General features: G+C 41.4%; 1 protein-coding gene across 3 annotated transcripts; it reads right to left on the reverse strand.

Moving 5' to 3' along the window:
* Nucleotides 1-1165: 1165 nt before the first annotated feature.
* Nucleotides 1166-18455, reverse strand: Ublcp1 (ubiquitin like domain containing CTD phosphatase 1). 3 transcript variants are annotated; one of them, XM_006971602.4, is made up of 11 exons: nt 18320-18455; nt 15161-15358; nt 14285-14376; nt 13858-13943; nt 13664-13779; nt 12196-12294; nt 10033-10070; nt 9466-9564; nt 6824-6940; nt 3861-3988; nt 1166-2226 (listed from the first exon to the last, which is right to left on the reverse strand). In XM_006971602.4, the coding sequence occupies exons 2-11, from the start codon at nt 15312-15314 to the stop codon at nt 2199-2201; spliced, it is 957 nt and encodes a 318-aa protein (XP_006971664.1). In that variant the 5' UTR covers nt 15315-15358; nt 18320-18455; the 3' UTR covers nt 1166-2198. The 3 variants fall into 3 exon arrangements, with proteins under 3 accessions (XP_006971664.1, XP_042139796.1, XP_076434305.1); XM_042283862.2 differs by lacking the exon at nt 14285-14376; XM_076578190.1 differs by lacking the exon at nt 12196-12294.
* Nucleotides 18456-22834: the final 4379 nt, after the last annotated feature.

Here is a 22834-nt window from a genome sequence, read left to right on the forward strand (position 1 = left end):
CCTTGTGAAAGTATTCACCACACAAAGCACATGATCTTAAACAGCCTTAGTGGTTAGTAACATACTGACTAGTAAACCTTGGTTTGGGTGCCACCTACTGGTATGAAACGTACGTTAAAAGCCCACCTGGTTAAACGTGTAGTTTAGCTTATTTAAGAATGTTATTTTTTTTCCTGACCTATGTTAATAACTTATCTTTCATACTTAGCTCACTTAAAAAGATAAAGCCCTTCCCCATCCTTATTTGGAATAATAAACTCATTGCATAAGGAAAATGAAACGAACCAATGAAATGCTCTTAAATGTTCTTGTCTAGGACTAGATAGCTCTCAGTGTGCAAAAGGGCCCCCGCACAGGAACACAAGGACCCGTGTTCAGATCCCCAGCACTCATGAAAGATCCAGGCAAGGGGCTGGAGAGATGGCTCAGTGGGTAAAGTGCTTGCCACTTGAGTATGAGGACCAGAATTCAGACCCCTGGACCTCCACACAAGACACGGCAAAGCCTGTAATCCCAGCACTCAGTACACAGAATCTCACTGGCAAAATGGCTAGCTTAGGCTTATTGTACTTCGGTAGCAAGAGTCCCCGCCTCGAGTAAATAAAGCAGGGAGCTATCAGGGAAATGGCCAATGGCAACCTCTAGTCTCCATATGCATCCACGCATCCACACGAAACATGCTCACATCCCCATCAGGAAAAAGCTAAGCAACACAAGCAAGCCTATAATGCTAGTACTGGGGAGGCAGACAGGCAGATCCTGTCTAATCAGCTCTAATCAGCGGGATCCAGTCTCAGCAAATAAGGTGGAAAGCAAATTAAGTCATAGGTAGGTACACGCATACATAAATAAAAACTTAAAAAAAAATTCTAATGGCCCTTAATTAAAAATTTTTTTAAAACTTTTTAAAAATTATCAGACATAAAGAAAATTTTAATAAATTATTTTCATTAAGCATTCTCATCTAGTTACCTGCTAAAACCATTCTGAATGGATAGTGATACACACACTTATTCTGCAGCTGGTCTCCAACTCTGACACTTCCTGCTTCTGCCTCTGAATGCCAGGATCACGTTTAATTTTCAGAGGCCCTTGCCTGAACATGGTCAGTGATTTGACAAAGAGGAAAAACATATTTGAGACATTACAGAACAGATAACCAATATTTTAAGAAAAGATATTTATTATTTACACCACTGAAATAGTCCCATAAGAACAATGTACACCATGTTCATTTAAAAGGAGCAATTCCCTTCAAATACAAGAACTGTATAAAGCAATACTGTCAACACAAAACAGTGGTCACATTACATATTTGCAGGCTTAAGCATTGCAAGTAACAGGTCTTTTTAATCTCATGGCTAGATATGATTGCTGCAACGGTGTTAGTAGTTAGCAATGACACACAGCTGGAGTAGGCAGAAATACTATCCATGCTTCAGAGTGGAGTTGGTGAATGTGCCTTTGTACTACTGCAGTAAGCTGTGCTCATGACTACGGTTTTAGGGAGAAGTGCTTCTACCTAGCCACCAAGAAGAAGCATACTCTTGTCCTGTAGTGTTCTTTCAGTCCGCTTGTTGCCCTGCCACCTAAGGTACACAGACGTCCTCCATCCTAAAGAACACTGACAGCTCCGGCTTCCAGACCTTCCTGGGAAACTGCAGAACAGGAACTCTGTGACAAGGAAGAACAACTCTAGGGAGCTTTCAGCACAACAAACTTATTATTTAAAAGCTTGTTTGGGCTTTTTGGTTTTGCTTTTGGTTTCAAGGGGGAAAGCACTATCTAGTTTCAATATAGGTTTGGTCTCAGACTCAGGCAGCTGATTACACAAGGAGACAAAAGCGTAAGATAAACTTGTTTCCAAAGTCACAAGATGACACTAGTGGCTATAATTTTCTCCACCTTTCATTTTCTTTTCTGTTTTCCATTTTTTAGAGGGTTTAGAAAACACCTCAATAATCAATGCCACAGAACATTTTCTCCAAGTGTAAATTAACATAGAGGGAAGAGAACTCTTTTTTTAGCACTTTGTTATGATCTTCAAAAAAATACAAAATTAAATTTACAAAGCATTGGAAGACCACAGCTAGGCAGCCTGGCATCTGCATCAGAGTCCAGCACAATCACGGTAATGCCTAGCGAAGAAACAATGTCCCTGGATCTCAAGGATCTTCGGCTGTGAGTATAACTGGTAACTACTGTCCTTGCTTCTTTGAGAGATACCTGCAAGGAATGGGATAAACATGTTAAAGCTGGATCAGGCAAGCTCCTGAAAACAACCTACCTCTCCTGCCAAAGGACTTATTTCAATAACGGGCCTTTCAAAATGAGTAGTTAGTAGCTACTAAAATCTGTTGAGTGCTCTGTGCCAAGGGCTGCTGTAAGCACATGTGTTGACTTTAACCTTCACAGCAGCCGCAGAATGAATTTCTGCTAGAACTTCCTTCTATTTCTCAGGTACAAAGGTTAATTTGTCAATTCAGGCTGCTCAGATTCACAATTTGCCTTTGGAAGTTGCAAACATTACTTACATACCGCCTTTTCCAATGTTAAATATTATTGTAATTTCTAATTAACTTAGACTTCATCTAAACATCTTATTTTTTCCTGCATAAAAATAAGGTAGTAGAATAAAAGATACTAAAGGTGGCAGGGCATGCATACACATGCACACACAAAATGTTTTTAAGAAAGGACTGTGCTCAAGAGTGTAAAGGAGAGAGCTGGGGATGTAGCTCAGAGGCACAGTGGCCACACAACATAGGTATGGCCCCAGATTCAATGCCCAGCACTACAAAAAGAAAAGACTACAAAGGTTTTACCAAGTGATCCACTGTTTCCTGATACTATTTAATAGGATCTGCTGCTAAATTAAAATTTCCAACCCTTTCTCACACTTAGAAACTACCATCATTAGCTATAAGCCAAAGTAATGTAAAAGGCCAAAAGTGGAATTTGAAGGAGCAAAGTGCCCAGCAGAGGTTTCCTTTGGTGTTTACACAGGACCAGATCTTTTTAGGTCTGATTTCAAGAAAGCCTTACTTGGAGGACACATAACCCTCCCATGTCTCCTGGTTTCCTGGCTGTCATCTTGATGTTGACTGCAATCTGTATTGGACTTTTCCATCACTGTACTTAGAAAAAGAGTCTTCTGGAAGACTCTACACCAATATGGTAATCCTTAGAACGAAAAGTCATAAGCAACTGTTTTCTTTTCTGTTTCTGCGCTATCCACTGAAGTTCCTTGCAGCTCTAAACAATGTCATGCTGACACAACTCAGAGCATGACACTAGTGGTCAACTCCTAGTCAGTCCCATGTGCTGGCATATGTTTCTAAGCCCAGCTGCTGGGAGGCTGAGGCAGGAGGACCAAGAATTTGAAGCCAGCATAGGCTGCAGAGACCTTGCCTTAAAGAACCATGGTGAGAGAAGCAGGGAATTCAGAAAGTGGCCTGCTTACAAAGCAACTCACCAGCCTCTCAAGTTCCTACTACTGCAATATTAATGTCCTGAAGGAATGTGGGTTTATGAGTAAGTTAGGGGTTGGAAGAAATACATTTGAGGAAATGCCAGTGGAAAAAAATGTTTTCCCACTTTATATAAAAAATTAAGAGCACAGCTGGGCAGTGGTGGCACATGCCTTTAATTCCAGCATTCAGAAGGCCGAGGCAGACGAATCTCTGAGTTCGAGGCCAGCCTGGTCTACAAAGGGAGTTCCAGGACTGCCAGGGATACACACAGAAACCGTCTCAAAAACAAACAAAGAAACATAAAAAATCTTAAGGGTACAGTTTGGCATTGCCAAAATGTTTCCAGTCTTGGTGTAAAGAGACATTTAAACAATGGTTAGCACTTACCTTTCCCAGTACTTGTGATTCAGGTCCAGGAAGTCATCAAGCTTGGCTATCTCCTTGAGATACTGAGTGAGCTTCATGAGTTCTTTGTCTTTATCTCGATTCAGATGTGCTTTCATGAAAGGCCTTATCTGTCAAAAAAGGAACAAACCTCACGGTGTAGCAGGAAAGTTAACCAAAAGCTTGGGCTACTTCATCATTTCAGTCTGGTACTGACGCTAAAATACCAATGCAAACGACTTTCCTAACTCCTGTTTACAGAAGTCTCCGGTACTGTTTATAAACTCTTCTGCCTAGTCTACCTTCAGCCCACGGCGGACACCACAGCCTCCTCCTCCAGCACTGGGCTCTGCACGGCCACTCCTATCTTGCAGTCAGTGCTCCTCACATTTTATTTCCTTCTGTCATTGAGTGCTTTCCCTACCTGACTGCATTTACACTACCTACTCTGTACAGAGTCAGCCCAGATAGGGGCTTGACCTGAGCACAGTGGGGTTCTCTCTACTGTAGCATCCTCTATGCCGTCTACACGTGTCTCTGTTTGCTGTGTGCCTGTGTGTTCCATGTAGACATGCAGAAGCCAGAAAACACTTCCAGGAGCCAGTTCTCTCACTCCAACATGTGCTTCCCGGGGATGAACTGACATCATTATGCACTCCTATTCAGCTGAGATTATTACACATTAATGCCAGTTTTCTGCCACATTTTGCCATAAATATTTCACTTTTTCATTTATGTATAAAGTACAGTTTCCATAAAAAGGGCAGTCATGTTCTCCCAAATTGTAAGGTTGATATATTTTATAATATTAATACTTCACTTAACTCGGGAGGCAGAGGCAGACGGATATTTGTGTGAGTTTGAGGCCAGCCTGGTCTACAGAGTGAGATCCAGGAAAGGTGCAAAGCTACACAGAGAAACCTTGTCTCGAAAAACCAAAAAACAAACAAACAAACAAACAAACAAAAAAAAACAAAAAAACCACACTTCACTTAAAAAGCATTACTTCAAACTATAAAAGTCGGGAAAACAGAATTGAGAGACTGAATCTTGACTTACACAGTGAGAGAATGAATTATGAGTTATTTTTACAGTTTGTTCAACCATTAGTTTGATATAGGCTTCTGTATTACTTCCCTAATAGTTTTGTCTTTTCTTCAGATCACCTCAGGTATGTTTATACAATGCAAGACAGCCTTTCACATTTCAAAATTAATTAAAATTAACTTTACATAAAATACATATTTGGAATTTGTTTCAGAATAAAGACAGGGTACAGAGTGCACACACTTGCTTCTCTCCCAAGGCAACAGGCTAAATCTGTGCTAAAATCTGGGCTTGTATCACCATTCTGACACCTGCACTACACTCAGTTTATATGCACTAAAATCAAGTCAACTCAAAACTTTATAAAAGCCTTAAGGATCTACTTTCTACAAGTTCCCACCCCTTGTCCTTATCAGGAACATAGCTGGCTAAGACGTTCAGGACAGAGAAAGAACCTCTTAGCAACAGGATTTTCACTTCACATGGAGACATGCTCACTATTGTCATGGAGAACCTCTGTTTTCATACTTGACAGATGTGTTAGCAGCCATGGGCATCAGAAGCATTTGAGCCTCAATGTTTTCTGCTGCCGGCATGAGATGCCTCTGAGGTTCCTACGCAATTTCATGTGACTCATGCTAAGATTATCACTGACTCAGAACCAAGTCACACAGACTCGGTCCAAATTCTGTCAAACACCCATTATATACATGATTTTGAGTAAGTCTTGACTTTTCATCCTAGAATTAAGAAAGGGTACAAGATACATGTGGCTCCTTCTATCTCTGGTGCTTGATAATTCTAAGATCTGCACTAGACTTATAAGAATCACAAAACCCGCCAGACAGTGGTGGCACACACCTTTAATCCCAGCACTCAGGAGGCAGAGCTAGGTGGATCTCTGTGAGTTCGAGGCCAGTCTGGTCTACAGAGTGGGATCCAGGACAGGCACCAAAACTACACAGAGAAACCCTGTCTCGAAAAAAAAAAAAAAAAAAACAAAACAAAACAAACAAACAAAAAATTACAAAACCCTTATTAGTTTCAATTTAAAAGGAAAAAAAGAAAAAGAGAAGGTGCTACTAGAGGCAGCTGGCCAGAACATCAGGTTGCTCCCACAGAGCCAGCTAAAACTAAATATGCAAGTGGGCTGGCTAACCAAAGAGACAATGCAAAAGGCAACATTCATTTTCACTTGAACTTCCCATAATGCTCAAACTCCTCTTGCTGTGACCATAAGAATACAAGCACAGGGGCTGGACATATTGCTCAGTAGTAAAGAGCACTAGCTACTCTTGCAGAAGACCCATGTTTGGCGTCCAGCACCCACAAGGTTGCTCACAACCAACTGTAACCCAGTTCAGTGATCTGACACTGTCTTCTGGAATCTGTGGGTACTAGGTACACAAGTGACAAGCATATATTCATTCTAGCAAACAGTCATATACACACACACACCAAAAAAAAAAAAAAAACAAGTAAATTGATAAATTGTGGGTGAGGTGGTGTGTGTGTGGTGTGTGTGTGTGTGTGTGTGTGTGTGTGTGTGTGTGTGTGTGTAAGTGATACAGTCATGCATCACTTAACATTTCCTTTCCTGAGATACATGAAATGGATTTCACCAATGTTTGAACATCACAGAATACACTATCTTACTGCATACCTAAGCCCAATGGGAAAGGCTACTGCTCCCCAGCCACAAAACCACAGCATATTACTGTACTAAATACTGTAGGCAAGTGTAACAATGTTTAAGTATTTACACAAAGACAGGGCACAGTAAAAATATTAGGCAACAGGAAATTTTCTGCTCTGTTATCTTATAGGGCCCATGCTAAATCATTAACTGAAATGATCCAAAACTCTATGACATTCCACACTCAGTTTACATTAGCCTAAAGCAAGTAAAACTGTCTTACCTTCAGTCCGTTCTGTGGATTCATTAGAAAATTTCTTCCTATGTCATCAAACATAATGGTGTTTTTTTTGCTGTAGAACTCAGAAAACTTTCCCCAAATGACTCCAAGAGGCTTCACCTTAAAATAAAGGTTTATATTTAACTCAGTATGTATTAACAGCTCACCCCACCCTAAGGGTAGAACCAGCTCCTTCCTGTCTGCAGGGCTGCACTGGCTGACCATCAGGCTTGTTCAACAGCTTGTGCATGTATAACTCACCTAACCCTACCATAACACTTTAACACAATTTTCCCATGAAGATTCTAGGGCAAAAAAAGTAGGTATTTCTAAGGGACATCTTAGTGAGGAAAACTAAACTGGGCTCTTTCAATTAATAATTTAGGTATCTTACTACAAATATACATAATGGGTTTTTTGTGATGTTTCTTTGTTTTTGCCACGTCAGAGCCTCATTCTGCAACTCAGGGGAGCCTTGAACTCCTATTTCTCCAGTCTCAGCCTCCTAAGTTCTGGAACAGAGGTGGATATCACTGTGCCCAGGAGATTTTGTCTTGAAACCACTGGCACTGGTGCCCAATTTCTAGCACATGTGATCCACAAAGTGCAAAGACACCAGAATTTAAATACTGGTTTTGTTTCAGAATTCCTAATCCAGGACTACCAAAGAACAAAACTCTATACAGACCTATCTGCAACACTCACATAGTTTATAAAAGTCTCACAAAACCCGAAACTGACAATGCTTCTCTTCAGAAGAGTCACAGTCACCAGCTCTGCATGAGGTGGAGGAATGGCTTCCTAGAGCAGTGGTTCCCAACCTTCCTGATGCTGCCACCCTTTATACAGGCTCTCATGTTGTGGGGACACCAACATAAAATTATTTTCATTGCTACTTTATAACTGTAATTTTGCTACTGTTATGAACCATAATGTAAATGTCTGTGTTCTCTGATGGTCTTAGGCGACCCGTGAAAGGGTCGTTTAATACCCCACAGGGCTGCAACCCACAGGTTGAGATCCATTGTTCTAGGAGGAAGAAGAGTTCACCAACTATGAACCTTTTATTTTGGAAAATAAACATGAATGAACAAAACATTCAGAAAATGCCTTAAATACATCAATTTTTAAAAAGCAGATTCTTCTAAGTTAGTGACAGGAATTCCACTCAGTGATGTGAGATAAACAGGCAGCAAGGAGCAAAATGCTTGGAGTGCCTTGGGTCCTCCTCAGCTTAACATGAAGATGACATTTTCCTCCTTAGGAATACTATTTTAACATTTTCTCACCTACATTATTTCTACTATTTGTTTATTCCTGAAACAAAACTGCCCAATTCTTGAGCCAAGAATACAGGAACTAACACAGTAACCCAGACTCTAGGGGTTTGCAGGGAACTTGTCTCAGGGTTGATGAGGAGCTTGTTCAGACACCAGGACATCTACATCCTACATCTTAAGTCTGACACACCGTGTTCTCCCAAACATGGACTACTTCTTTAAACTTAGTATACTAATATTCCTGACCACAGAATAATCTGAAACACAGGACAGCACAAAGGAAATTTTCAAACCATGTGTCAATATGATAGGTAACAACTAGACAGTCTGAATCACTCACCTCCAGGATTGGTTTTTGTTTTTTAAATAAAAACAGCCTCAGAAAGTTCACTGCGAAGTTAAGGGAAATCCTACAGTACACGAAGGCTAAGAACCATTCTCACTGGCCTGCAAACTTCATTAAGACTGCCTTACGTGAAGTCCTTAACCATTCTGCTACATCCAAGGGGGAAGTGGACTGCGCCACCCCCGGCTCTCCACGCCTAACCACCGGCAGTTAGCTGTCCTTTGATGTCCCACAGCTGCAGCCCTGCTGTGCTTCGTGTTTCCTGAGCTCTCTAACACTTGGACCGTAGAAGGCAAGCACCAGGTCGTATTTCCTGGTGTGTGCAATAGTTCTTGCACTGAGCAAGTCCTCATGCACTTAGGTCACTGTTTACACTTTACCACTGGCTCTCTTCACTGCTATTACATGTTTTCAAAAGGCACGGACATCTCCCTCAGCTTTATTACTGTGTCTGTTGTAAGGCCTGGAGAGCAGTCACTTGAGTAAACCATGTCAAAATTCCTCCTTTGTAAAGCCCAGTCCTCTTCCTGAGGTCCTGTTGCTATTTTCTATAATCCATCAGCTTCTTCTAGAGGAGGGTGAGTACACTTTGGTTTCTTTCCAGCATACTTCTTGACAATATTCGGTTTTTCTCTTCCACCTTGTCCAGCAGTACCTCACCACCATCATCACAGCTAGCCTCGACACAGTTCCTTTCTAGATAGCCCTTCAATAGCCTTACTTGCATCATTTTAATTTATTTAAGCTTTTAAAAATTCATTTATTTTATTTTTTTTTTGAAACAGGGTCCTATTATGTAGCCCTCACTGGCCTGGAATCAGGCTTGGCCTTGAACTCAGAAAGATCTACCTGTCTCCTGAGTGTTGTAAATCTTTAAAATACAATGTCTTTGTCAAAACTCAACTGTCACTTTACTATCTGTTCAGATGAAATTCTAAATTCTTTCTAGTTTTTTTTCTTTTCTGTCAGTTTAAATACAAGAAGATCATCATTTTAACAAAAGTAACAGGAGTTCTTACATCAATGAGCCCTCTCCTTGGAGTGTGCACAGTTATCATAGCAGCACTGTCCAGCATGAAGGTGATCTTATAGTTGGCATTCGTGCTCACTCCCAGTTCCTGGAACACAAATGTTCAGGAGGTTAAAATACAAGTGTGCAAAACCCCAGGCTTTCTGAACATTCTATCTGCAACGTCTCAAAATGCTAGTTTTCTACAGCAATGGTGGGACACAACTGGAAAGTGTTTTGCTGAGCTGTGCCAGTGACTAACCAGAAGTGGATTCATTCCTAACTGGCCATTTGAGAATGAACCACCTCATCAGTATCACACACCAGAGCAAAGGGCAAAGCAAACACTGCTGGAGTATAAGGAAGGTAAAAAGGGGCTTAGCTTTTCCTTGGAACCAGCTTAGGCATTCAGATCAACCCATCATTAAGCAGGCTCGCACACACCTCTACTCCCAACACTGGCAATCTGTAGCTACTAAAAGACAGCCAGTAAAAATGAAATTATTCAGTTCTAGAATCTTTGATCTGTCAAATGTGATTTCAAAACATTGTGAAATGGCTTGTTTCTAACACTTACTTTCATTTTAGCTTCAATCCACTTCATATTTGTTGCAGCTAAAACATGAGGAATAATACAATACATATGAAAAGTTTGAGTTTCATTTTTTTAAATTTCTTCTGAATAAATAAGCTTTTTAAGCAAGACCACAACTTTAAAAACATCATAAATAATGGTCCCTAATAAACCTACTTTAGTGTGTCTTCTAATAATAGTACTTAACCCACTTTTATTCGTATAACAGAGGTGACTGTGATAAACTAAACCCCAAACTCCTTTTAAAGCAGCCCTGTCGCGATTCTTCATTCATTCCAAATTAAGTCTGAGATGTGCAGATCTCAACATTCTCTGGCAGCGGATCCAGGCCATGCATAAGCACACATGGTGCCAGTATAAACACACTAATGGTGTGTGTCAAATGTCTATGTGGAAGACTAGCTAGACTTTGTCAGGCTTAGCAGACTAAGTTCATTAAACCTAGCACCTTTTTTTGTTTGTTTTTCGAGACAGGGTTCCTCTGTAGCTTTGGAGCCTGACCTGGAACTCGCTCTATAGACCAGGCTGGTCTCGAACTCATAGAGATCCACCACCTGTCTCTGCCTGGGATTAAAGGCATGCACCACCACCGCCCGGGAAACCCACCACCTTAAAAACAAACCTGAGACAAATGAGTGAAATCCCCTAGGTTACATTATATGTCTGCGCCAAAAGACATTAGCCGACGCAATCACTGACACAAAATTCAATCCTCATCTTTACATGCTCTTCCTGGTTTCAACTTATACTTTACATGCAGAATTGGTCCATATAACTAGAAGTTTAGAGTGTCGTATTTACAATGAAACAATCGTAAGAAAGAAGTTAACTAAGTACCTGTTCTGTACATGTAATTTCCAGAAGAAGAACAAGAAGACACATAGAGTGAAACAGTTGTTCATTGTTAAGGCATGATCGTACGTTAGCATTGGTGCTAGTTACTATACTGGTACATCTATTCTTATCTCAACCTAAAATATAGGTCAAGTTACTACTTCTAGGTGAAGAGAGGAAGGTTCATAGAGATTGAATGACCTGCCTGATTTCACAAAGAACACAATATCCTAGTGTATTTAGCTCTAAAGTAAGTATCCCTTTTCAACTTACAACCATAAAATAATTTACCAATAACTTATTTTAAATATGTAACTCTAAAGGTTCTCTAAATGTTTAGTTAAAACTTAGTAACATTTAGAGGATTTTTCTTTCCTCGGATGTCATGTCAGAGGTGCTGAACGAAAACTTTGCTTCAGTGAGCTCTCTTCTCCCAAGCTGAACACTGCAATGACCATACTTGCACCATGTTCAGTGTCAGTGAACAAGGGATACACTGTGAATCAGAAGCAAAGTACAAAGGAAACTTACAGACCGCAACCAACTCTCTGGCTTCTCATCAAATACTACTAAAATTACATGGCAAACCTTTATACTTGAGGGGATCTTACTCCATTCATGGTAACTCTGTTAGAAAATTGCCAAGAAGTAACTTCAAATGTCCGCAAGGGGGATGGGAGGTCAATCAATGCATTGCCTCACTTATCAAGAAAAGGGGAGACAAATGTCAGGCGAACTCAAAGAGTGACCTGAGACAGCAAGTTTCTACTCTGCAGCAAAGTCATCATCTATCACAGGTCTACACGGCCGTCGAAGGCCACAGACCTCAGCATCAGGAGCACTGTTTCTGACGTGCATTAATTTTTCCTTAAGCAACTCACACTGTTATTTCTGTCCAGTTACATTGCTAAGATTTTTTTTTTAAAGGCTGTCTCCAAATATCTATCCAAAATCTAGAGTGAGGAAAAAAGGGAGCGGTATTAAGGATTAAGGGTTGGAGATATAGCTCAGTGGCAGAGTGTGTCTCTAGCCCGCACAAGGTCCCTACTTCAGTTCCCAGCACTGCAAAAACCAATAAATAAGAACTTTTATTCTAACACTGTGGTCTATTCTTGTCCTATATTCAACTATCCTCTTACTATTAAGAAAATATACATGTACTTCATATAATGACGTTAAGAAAGTCAAACATCATTTTAGAAATGCTTTCACATTTAAACAGGTCTTTTTAAGTCTTGCTTTGTACAGTAGAATAATATAAATAACAACCTTATTTCCATGGAAATCTGATTTAAAAAAAAGTAAGCTTACACCAAATAACAATGTCATAATCTTCATATGCAGATGTTAGAAATTCATGAAGATATGGTCTCATTAACTCTACCCCAGTCTCTGCACAAGACCTATGATCTAAAAGAAAATGGATCATAAAAACAATTATTAGTTTATTATCAGGGACAAGTACTGGGTAGAATGAAGCCATTATAAAAAGCAACCAACTGCAAACAGCTTGAGACTGAAGGACACTGAGGATGAGCGGATGTTCTGCAAAGCATAGCATTTAATGCCCTTGAACTGCAGTTTCAGTGGATCAATTCTGTGTAACATACAAAGAGCAACACTAAAAATTCAGGCTTACATGGACCACTGTATACTTTTTTCTCATCTAGTTTGAATATTATTCACAATAATGAAGAGTAAATAAGGTCCCCATACTCACATATACCCATCATTCTGAGAAAAATCAACTTCACTGTACAAGTACAATTAGTTCATTAATTCTTCAGCAAAGTATACATTAAGTTATAACACATTCATCGTTTAGGATTACAAGCAAGAAAACTTTACTAGCAGAAAGTATTTATTTATTGCCAATACTAGAAGATGAAATGAATGTCTTCCTTTTTCAATTGACATGACTAATTTTAAATATAAGAAAGGTGCCTGAATATATTTATTCAGAAAACAAGGGTAAAATATAAAACACTATTTTAAAAATAGTCCTCATAAAAGTGTCAATCAGGGTTGAGTTGGTTAAATTATGATACATTCACATTCTATGCCCCCACAAATAACTTACATTCCATGCTCCTACAAATATTTTTAGGTATGTTGCTTGGTTGGGGTTTCTATTGCTGTGATAAACCACTCTGACCAAAAAGCTTTTCCAGCTCTGAGGTCACACAGTCCGATACGCAGAGAAGTCAGGGCAGGGACTCAAGGCAGGAAGTGAGGCAGAAGCCATGGAAGACTACCTACTGCCTTGCTCCTGTGGCTTATTCAGCCTGCCTGTTATAGCACCCAGGACCACCAGCCCAGGGAAGGCACCACTCACAGTAAACCAGGCCCTTCCATATCAATCATCCATCAAGAAAATGCACCAACCACAGGGCTGCCTACAGGCCAGTTGTTGTATGGAGGCATTTTTTTTTTAATTAAGATTCCTTTCTCCCAGATAATCCTGGCTTGAGTCAAGTTGGCATAAACTAGCCAGCACAATATATATTTAATTCATAGCAAATAACAACAACAAAAAAAAAGGAGATACACAGAAACACTACAAAAAAAAAATCAAAACATTAAAAGTGGTCACCTTTGGTTCTCAAAATTATAGGTAATGCCTTCATTTGCTTATCTATATTTCCTAAATGAATGACTTATTTTTGTAACAATAAAAGCTTTCAAGTACTTCATGTTAAACACGGAGTTGCTGGGTGGGGGAGGGGTGAGTGGAAACTGTTACAAGTCAAAGACCAGCAGAGTACCTTAACAGACTCACCAAATAATGTATAATCGACATCCAGCACCAGAAGCTTCTTCCCTTCCCTGGGAGGGTTCAGTACTTCCACTTTATACTCCTTGACTCTGCGAGAGATCTTCAGTAAGTTTTCTTCCCTAATAGAAAAGGTGAGATAAGATGAAAATCCCCTCTCTTCTCACATGACCACATCTTTGAAGGCCAAGAACACTTACCTATTTTCTACTTCAACTATTTCATCCTCAATGTCAAAGTCATTGATGACATCATCATTGTCAGGCGGAGGACATAAGACATCTTCCTATTAAGACAGGAAAGTGGTGTTTCATCGTAACAAACACATGTGGGCAATCTGAGCTCAAACACACACCATGGGAAAAGCTCCCCTGTTAATTACTGTCCCCTGGGCATATCTGACATGTTAAATTTTACTACATAGGCTACATTATACTTAAAACTAACTCTATACTAAAAAGGTCCCCATTACTTGGCTCTGTTGAGTTAATACCACATTCATCGTGCAGTTATTTTTCACTGATCATTAGACTGAAAGTTTTACCACAATTAAAACTATGCTATAACAGTACAGTGTGTATCATAACACCTTCAAAGGGACATATGGTAACAAAAGTAAACATTTACCAAGCTCTCCTCACGAGTTCCCATCATCATGATTTTAGTATTTGGTTTCAGTTTGAGAGCTCCAAGCTTAACATCATTTTCTGCAGGTTTGCCTACAATACAAGCAAATGACTGTTTTCTCACTAAAGTTCAGGTGCTGGTTCCACTCTCCCATCACATAACAGCCAAACATCAACAGCTCTGGTAGTCTGGGAGTTTCTTTCTCACAGAAAAAGGGTTGTCCCCGAGTACAATCTGGCCTGGCAGTGGACTACCCCCACTAAACCAACTCATGCTCAAAAGAAAAATGACACTGCTCTATAAGTCTTAAAGCCCAAGACTAAATGACAGTTCTCTATTCCTTCAAACTCACTGATCAATGGCATAAGAGATACAAGTAAGCTAAAAAGGAACAGTGCCAATAAACTAAGTATAATCTCCACTTCTGAAATGAGGCAATTTGAGAAGAAAACAAGGCCCAAGAAATAATGAAAGGTACATCACAGATGCCAGCAATAAATGACTCTCGCCTGGGATTTCTATGACAAAGCCTTAACAAGTAAATACCAACTGTCAGGGGAACAAAGTCATCCAAACAGTAGTGGTATTTTCAAGTAACTGTTCATTATTCTTATTTTTATCACTGAAACAAGTTTAAGAGACTCAAAAAAAAAAAAAAAAAAAGGGCACACCTTTAATCACAGCACTCGGGAGGCAGAGGCAGGCAGACCTTCGTGAGTTCGAGGCTGGCCTGGTCTACAGAGCGAGATCCAGGAAAGGCGCAAAACTACACAGAGAAACCCCATCTCGGAAGCCCCCCCCCCAAAAAAAAACCCATAATAGCAAATATGAAAACCCATAACCACCAGTGGAGAAACGCTGAAGTGGGGAGATCACCTTTAACTTTGAGCCCCAGTAATTTCTGGCGCTCTGGGAGCACTCCCGTAAGAGTCTTGAGGAACTGCTTGAGATCCAGCACAGTATCATCTTCTGAAAGCGTGGTCACTGAATACTCCTGCCCACCCCATTTCACAATGATGGGGAGTGCCATTCTTCAAGCATATGAAGTGGTAGCTTTCTGTCAGAACAAAACACCTAGGAGACAGGCACATGCAAATGGAAGAAATTAAAATTGACAGATAAAAATAGTAAGTGCTTGCAGCCTGAACTCTACTGTACAGCCTAACGGTAGAGATGAGTGTGCCTCCTCAGAAAGCTACTCCCAGAATCCCACAAGTTACAATTTTCTTACTTGTTTTGGCTTAGAGTTAGTATTTCCTACACTCTTTCAGATTCTACCTCTTGTTCAACTAGAGAAGAATCATGAGCTGCCTACCCATCCTGCTTTGTTTGGCTGGGTTTATGCAGGAGAGGCAAGCCCCTCCACAACAGATATCCATATTTATTCAATGTTAGAGAGGCATTCATTGGGAGCACTGAACCCAGAACAAATCACCTGGGCTCGGACCCTAGATTTCCCACTTCCTATTTGACTCCTGCAGTTATCTTGCTTAGCACATACCTTTCCTCATCTGGAGAACAGAGGAATACTATTTGCATCTTAAGGGTTCTTATGATGATTAAATCAGTGAACATTTCTAACTCGCACAGGTCCTGGTAAGCACTATGTAAGTCTTAGTTAAATAAATTTAAAGTCAAAAGTTTATTATTTCAGGCAGCCCCAGGTAATATACCATTATGTGTTTTATATTTTATGAATTGACCAGATGTACAAAGATCGTCTCATCTAATGAAAGTGTCTGATAAAAATATCCCCACTTTCCATTAAGGAAATAGTTACATACTCTACCCATGAGCATCTAATTGGTGTGAGTTTTGACTAAATCTCTACACATTCTATACACATTATATCAAAACTGTCTATGTCAAAGTGGATCTACAGGAGTTAAACATCAAATTTCAGTTAAAACAAACCTGCTCATGGCAGCTATTCTCTCCAACTTTATAAATGCAGATCTCTTGTCCCATGAAGCTTTCAACATTTATAAACATTTCCTTCATAGGTCAGAGAATGGAGTTTCCTAATCTCAGAATATTGGCATTTTGCAAAGCTTTCACATACATGATGAAGCATTTGATTTCACTATTCATGCAATCATCACCACCAATTGCTAGAGAAGGTAAAATTTAAGTGACAATCTGCAAAAACCAGCCGGGCGGTGGTGGTGCACGCCTTTAATCCCAGCACTCAGGAGGCAGAGGCGCGCAGATCTCTGTGAGTTTGAGGCTAGCCTGGTCTATAAAGCAAGTTCCAGGAAAGGCGCAAAGCTACACAGAGAAACCCTGTCTCGAAAAACCAAAAAAAAAATCTGCAAAAACCAAACTTGGAAAGTCTGTCATTGTGCTCATGATAAACCATTAACAAATCCCTACTCACACTGGCTTTACGTGTTTCCCTTTATAATCACATTTATATTTACTCGTACATTAATAATGTAAATTTGTAGCAAGCCTACTAATTGGAGCAATAAATGCCACTTTAGGCAGAATCTACCCCCCAAAAGTGTTATGACCATGAATAAAAAGGCATGTGGGTCAAACTGAAATAGTTACACGTTATTTTTCTGTACTGCACAGAAATGGGAAAGACTGTTCCTAAGAGTTAGGAAGGCATCTAGCGCTGATTTGTGCTGTGATGGGCAGAGCGGAGCTTCAAGACCCTGAGAGTGTTCTCGACTAGCGGTTCCCAAGCAAGAGCACGGACCTAACTGTAAGACTTCTTGGAAGTGTCATCAGAAGTAAAGGAAAGGGACCAAATAATGAACATTTTAACCAGTCTTATTCTTCCATCTCAGAAGCATGGAAGCATGCTGACGTCTGAGCATGCCGTTCCTCTAGGCTCTTCCATGTTACCTGCTTTAGAAAAAAATCTGTAGATGGCATTGGCTCCATATGTTTAACAAAACAGAGCAATACTTCATAGAGAACTTCTCCCACAAATGGTAACTACAAGTTGGTAAATGCCCTAAAAAGCCGGGAATAGAAAAAAAATAAAAATAAAAATAAAGGCTATACAAACTTTTACCGCTTAAGTCCTTAAAACTTTTTAATCTTATTTCAATCACTACTGAGACTCGAGCAGGACATAAAAGCACGAACATTTTTTACTTTTTTCTTATACAATTCTAATAGTTTATTACATAAGTTCCCCCCCAAATGGGGGTGGGTGATGGCAATCAAACTCAGAAGCACAATTTTATGAAATATGTCAAGAACATACTTTTTAATTTCAATTGGAGTTCTGCCTAACATCCTGTGTTGGCTTTGCCTAGTCAATTCTTACCTCTGGCCCTCAGCCTGCTAAACCCTAAGATGAGTCAATTCGAAATTCCATGTTTTGACAAGCGATAACACCTGAAAGCGCTATGTAAGGTGCAAGGAGCTACATGAACTTCAGAGGTGAGAGAAGAGCATGCTAAGCATCGTGATTATCTCAATTCATCTTCGCAATCCTGAGCTAACAACTGACCTCACTGCACAGATTAGAAACCTGCAAAGTCAGTCACAGCGACTCGCCCAGCACCGCATAACTAAAAGCAGCTTAAAGGCGGCAATTTCAAAAGTAACAGTGTGAACTTTTCATTAAGCCTGGCAAAAGTGAGTGTGCGGTGGTGGCCTCCGGGCCCGGGAACCAGCCAGCAGCAGCCCCGCAGGGTGTAGCTGGGACTGGCCCGGGAGAGCATCCCAAGGTAGGCAGAGACCCAGACACGAGCTGCCTGGGATGCCTTCAACAACCACCTTGAGGGGAGGGCGAGACAGACTCCGCAAGAGGGAGAAAAAGGGCCTGGGGGACGCAGAACATTCTAGGATGTGGGAAGCCTTGGGATCAGGTGAGAAGGCCGGATACGAAGGCGGCGGCCACGACCCGCAGCGCGCCGGGACAGGGGCCTCTGGGTGCCGGGCGGGACAGCCGCGGTTCCAGCCCGCGCGGCCCGCAGCGCAACAAACCACGAGGCGCATGCAGTTCAGTGGCATCCCCCAGCCGCAGCGTCGCCTTCACGGGCAGGCGTGCCGGCGAATCCCGCGCCCCCTCACCTGGAGCGCGGCGGAACCAGCCACAGCGGACGCAAAAGCCGGCCGCAGCGGAACCTAAGGAGACCGGAAGTAAGGGGCGGGGCCGGAACCGGCGAGCGGACCGGAAGTGTGTGGTTGGAACCGGAAATGTGCTGCAGGGGGACATGGCAACAGTGTGGTTTCTCTTCAAATGCCGAGCTCGGGGAGCAGCGGCCAAGCTCTCTCCACGGAGTGACGAGAAAGCCGAGTCTTTTCCAGACTGTGACCTCTGTAAAAGGGACCCCCGGTTCCCGGGTGGCCCTCGGCCATTCTGCGCATGCTCCGAGTCCGCGGTGGGCTCTTGGCCTCATGACGTATTCTTTTTCGCCCAAACCGAGCTGTGGGGCGCGTGGGGCGCTGACGGTTCCGTTCGTGCGGAGGTGTCTCGTACTCACGCGTCTGTGGGCCGTGCGACGGTGTCATGTCCCGAAGGAAGACGAGCAGGAGGCCCTTGAGGACTGAGGACTGAGGACGAGACCTCCATAGACGCGAGGAGCCAGTCATAACAATTTCGGTCCCTTCGGATGTTACCCGCTCGAGAGGAAAACAGTGTCTGGAAAGGGGAAGGGCAGGCCAGAGTGACCCAGACACTCAAGGAGCAAATGTCAGTGTTCCAGACACAGACACCTGTGGTCCAGATTGGTGCATTGTCTCAGAACCCCGCCCACTCCTAACTGCTTTGCCTCTTCCTTCAATGAAAGAAAAGCTGATTCCCTTTACAAAAGACATGTTCTCCGAGTTCGAAAACACCGAGAGACCAGACTGGATTTAAATTATACTTAGCCGAATGTTTATTTTTAAGCTGCTGCTGTCCTTACGACCTGTGAGCTAAAAGGGAACTTTAAAAGCAGGTTATAATGACTTCATTCCTGCGGAATGTACAGCTCTATGAGGAACTGCCTCACTCCCCGTGGTCCTAATGATAAGCCGAGTTTACAGAAACCAGAGCAAGCGGTTAATCATTTCATAGCAGTTTTACAAGTCTGGGGAGGGGGCAAGGAGTCAGGGTTGCTAGGAGCCTATCTTCTAGGAATTTAGAATGGGTGCCTCCCTTAAAAGACTGTTTTCCTTAGCCTCCATATACAAAGTAGTCTGAGGTCCTGCAGGTGGCTCATGCCTGTAATCCCAGTATTTGGGAGGCTGAGGCAATAGATTAGTCTTTAAATTTGAAGCCAGCCTGAGCATAGAAAATTCTAGTTCCAGCCCTGGGGTACAAAATGAAACTGCCTCAGACAGAGAAACCTCAACAGGGCAGAAGCTATCGGGGACTATGGGGGTCCAGCCCCTCGATAGTCCCCTCCCAGGGTCCGGGAAGAATCTACAACAGCTGATAATTAATCTTTGATGAAAAGAAATGAATCTATGTACACGAAACTCCTTAGTCCATATACTTTATTATTCTGTGACAGCTATAAGCTTATATTCTGCTCTCATATTTAGGTCATCTTTAGCCTGATTTCTCTCTACACTTGTCTGTGATCCCCTCTAGGTTCTATCTTAATTTCTTCATCTAGTTCTGCCCCTTCTAGGTTCTCATCCACTTTGTTCCTTCCCATATCATCTCCCCTCCCGTCTCCTCTCTCCTCTTCTCGTTCTACTTCATCTTGTTCTTCCCCATCTGGCTCTTTCTCATCTTCCATCTTGTTCCTCTAGTACTCTCCTGTAGCCCTTCAATCTACTTCTTCCCCATCTCAGTTTGTTCCTCTCAAGTTCTTACCCATCTAGTTCTTCCATTCTCTTTTCTCTTCTTTTCTCGTGCCCTGGAAGTCCCGGTATATAAAAGGGAGGGTCCGAGCTAAATTGTGTAAAGCTATTAATGTCTACCTCTCCTAGGCGGTGTCCCCTTGTGGAATTTACCATAAGTCAGGAGACTTGCACGTGGGCTGTTACCATTGTTAGTCCACCTGGGTGGTGTTTCCTGTAGTCCTTGAAAGTGGCCAAGGGAGATAGATAATCTGATTCCAGAGAAAGCCTTTCCTGAGGCTGTTCTCCAAATACCTGGAATGTGTATGTCCAGAGAGTGATCAGTCTACACTGTTAGTCCTTCTTAGGGGAAAGTCAATTGGAAAAACTATGAAGGCACACATGATTTTCATAACAGAAGACAGCTGATATATAACAAGCCAAGTAACACCAAAAACTCCTTGGGATTTGGCTTCCTCTGGAGGAATTCCCTGATTCCTCCAGGTAGTGACTTTGCCATAACCAGCTGAGTTCTTATGATATATTCCTGTGGCCCACAGCAAGAAGCCTCAACAGAGCAGAACCCTTCTGGTCCATTCAAGAACTTCCCAGTATCACCTGTTAAACAAACAACAAGAACAAAACAAAACAACAACAACCAAAAAGAAAAAAAACTTAAAAAATAAATTGAAGAATGTTTAAATCATTGGTACCTAGATTGGTATATACGACACTTTATAAAACTTCAATTTTGAAGTCCATCCCAGAGACCCACAAGGTAGAGCCAACTATCAAAAGTTGTCCTCTGACTTCATGTGCCATGTCACACACACCAAAATTAATGTAATCTTAAAATTATAAAAACATAAAACCAAAATGTTTTTTGAACCAGTTTCTTTAAAGGGGGGAGAGGGATTAAAAAATAATGCTGGTCCCATGTGTGTCTTTCCTTTTAATCAATAGAGATGTAATTTTTTTCATTGCTTGGACTTAGAAATAAAACAACTAAATTTTCTTGTCTCGGCAATTCTTTAAAAGGTTTTTTTTTTTTTTATGTGTCTAAGTGATTTGCTTTTGTGTATGTATGCTCACCACACTCGTGCCTAGTAAGAAGAGGATTTCACATCCCCAAGAACTGGGTTTAAGGATGGTGGTGACTTCTCAAATGAATGCTAGGAACCAAACCTGGGTCTTCTGCAAGAGTCATGGCTCCAGTCCCATCTCAAGGGTTTTAACCCAACATCTCGTCCTTGCTTTGTTCACCCACTCTGTAGATGCTTGGCATGGCCTGGTGCTATTTTCACCACCACAAGTAGATGAGTTTGTTAATCAAGATCAACTAAAATACAAGAAAGCTACACTACCATTGCCATAGCAACACTTTGTAAAGAGGCTCTTGTTTTGATGTTAGAAAAACTCATGTTACAAGAGATCTAATAACTTAGCTATTACCAGAATATAAATAATAGTAGTCAAGTGTTTAATGGTATTTCTCAAAAAGAATTGTAGCAGAACAGTTTTTGGGCAATCTAAAAGATTACTTCAATTCATCTTTTGCCTGTTTTCTTTCTTGTTTTTGCTGTTGTTGTTTGTTTGTTTTTCTGGAGGTGGGTATCAAACTCAGAACATTACATAGGCTAATCAAGTGCTCTACCTCGGAACAACCCTTAGTTTGAGATAGGAGCTCCATGTGTGTAACCCTGCTGGCCTGAAACTCTTCATTCTTTTGCCTTGGCCTTCCAAGTTCTTGGATTACAGACACACATCAATATGGCAGGCCATCCAAGTTTATTTCTATTTAACTAAACCTTCATGAAATAAAATAATAATAATAATAATAATAATAATAATAATAATAATAATAATAAAGTTAAAAGAAATGGAGGGCCAGCCAGACAGCTCAGGGATCAAGGAGGCTGCCACCAATCCTGACAACCTGAATTCCATCCCTGTGTCCTATATGGTGGAGAGAACCAAACCCTGCAAGTCCTCTGACCTCCACTCCTGTGTGTGAGAGAGAGAGTTATGCCCTCACACACCACAAAATTAATTAATAAAAACACTTTTTTAAAACACTTGCTGTGGATTGAAATGCATTATTATTCCTTTATCGTAATAAAGGAATTGAACTCTTGGTGACCAGGAATGACTGCAGAATAGACCCAGAAAAGGGCTCACAGCAGCTTATAACAGCCAAGAAGAGAGACTATCCGTTACCGCTCCCTGGAGCCTTCCTAACACAGAGAGTAAGTGATTCTTGGCCTCTCCTAACACAGAGTAAAGTGATTCTTGTTCCCTCCTAGTGTCTTTGCAGTAATAAAAGGTCTGTAGAAGTCCTGGTAGATGGTGGGCTTCCAGGTCTAAAAGCCTTAAAAGGAATAGCCAATTTAACAAAATTAGATGCTAAGTTGTAGATATCACATGGCCATAATTATTTTGGAAGACCAAAGAACATTTCCTAAATCCAGTATCATTGCTATCCTGGTTTATCTCAGCCTTTTCTAAGAAAAAATTGATGACCTTTTCCCTCTAAAGCCAATTTTCTTTCTTCAGTGACTGCCTTCTCTTCCCTCATAAGGCTCTGGAAAACACACACACAGAGAGAGAGAGAGAGAGAGAGAGAGAGAGAGAGAGAGAGAGAGAGAGAGAGAAGAAGAAGAAGAAGAAGAAGAAGAGGAGGAGGAGGAGGAGGAGGAGGAGGAGGAGGAGGAGGAGGAGGAGGAGAAGGGAGAGAGAGACAGAGACAGAGAAAGGTATACCTGCCTCCTTGCCCCCCCCCCTTTTTTTGCCTTCAATCACCATGCTAAAAAAAAT

Source organism: Peromyscus maniculatus, chromosome 8 (assembly GCF_049852395.1).
Source record: "Peromyscus maniculatus bairdii isolate BWxNUB_F1_BW_parent chromosome 8, HU_Pman_BW_mat_3.1, whole genome shotgun sequence".
NCBI lineage: Eukaryota > Metazoa > Chordata > Mammalia > Rodentia > Cricetidae > Peromyscus > Peromyscus maniculatus.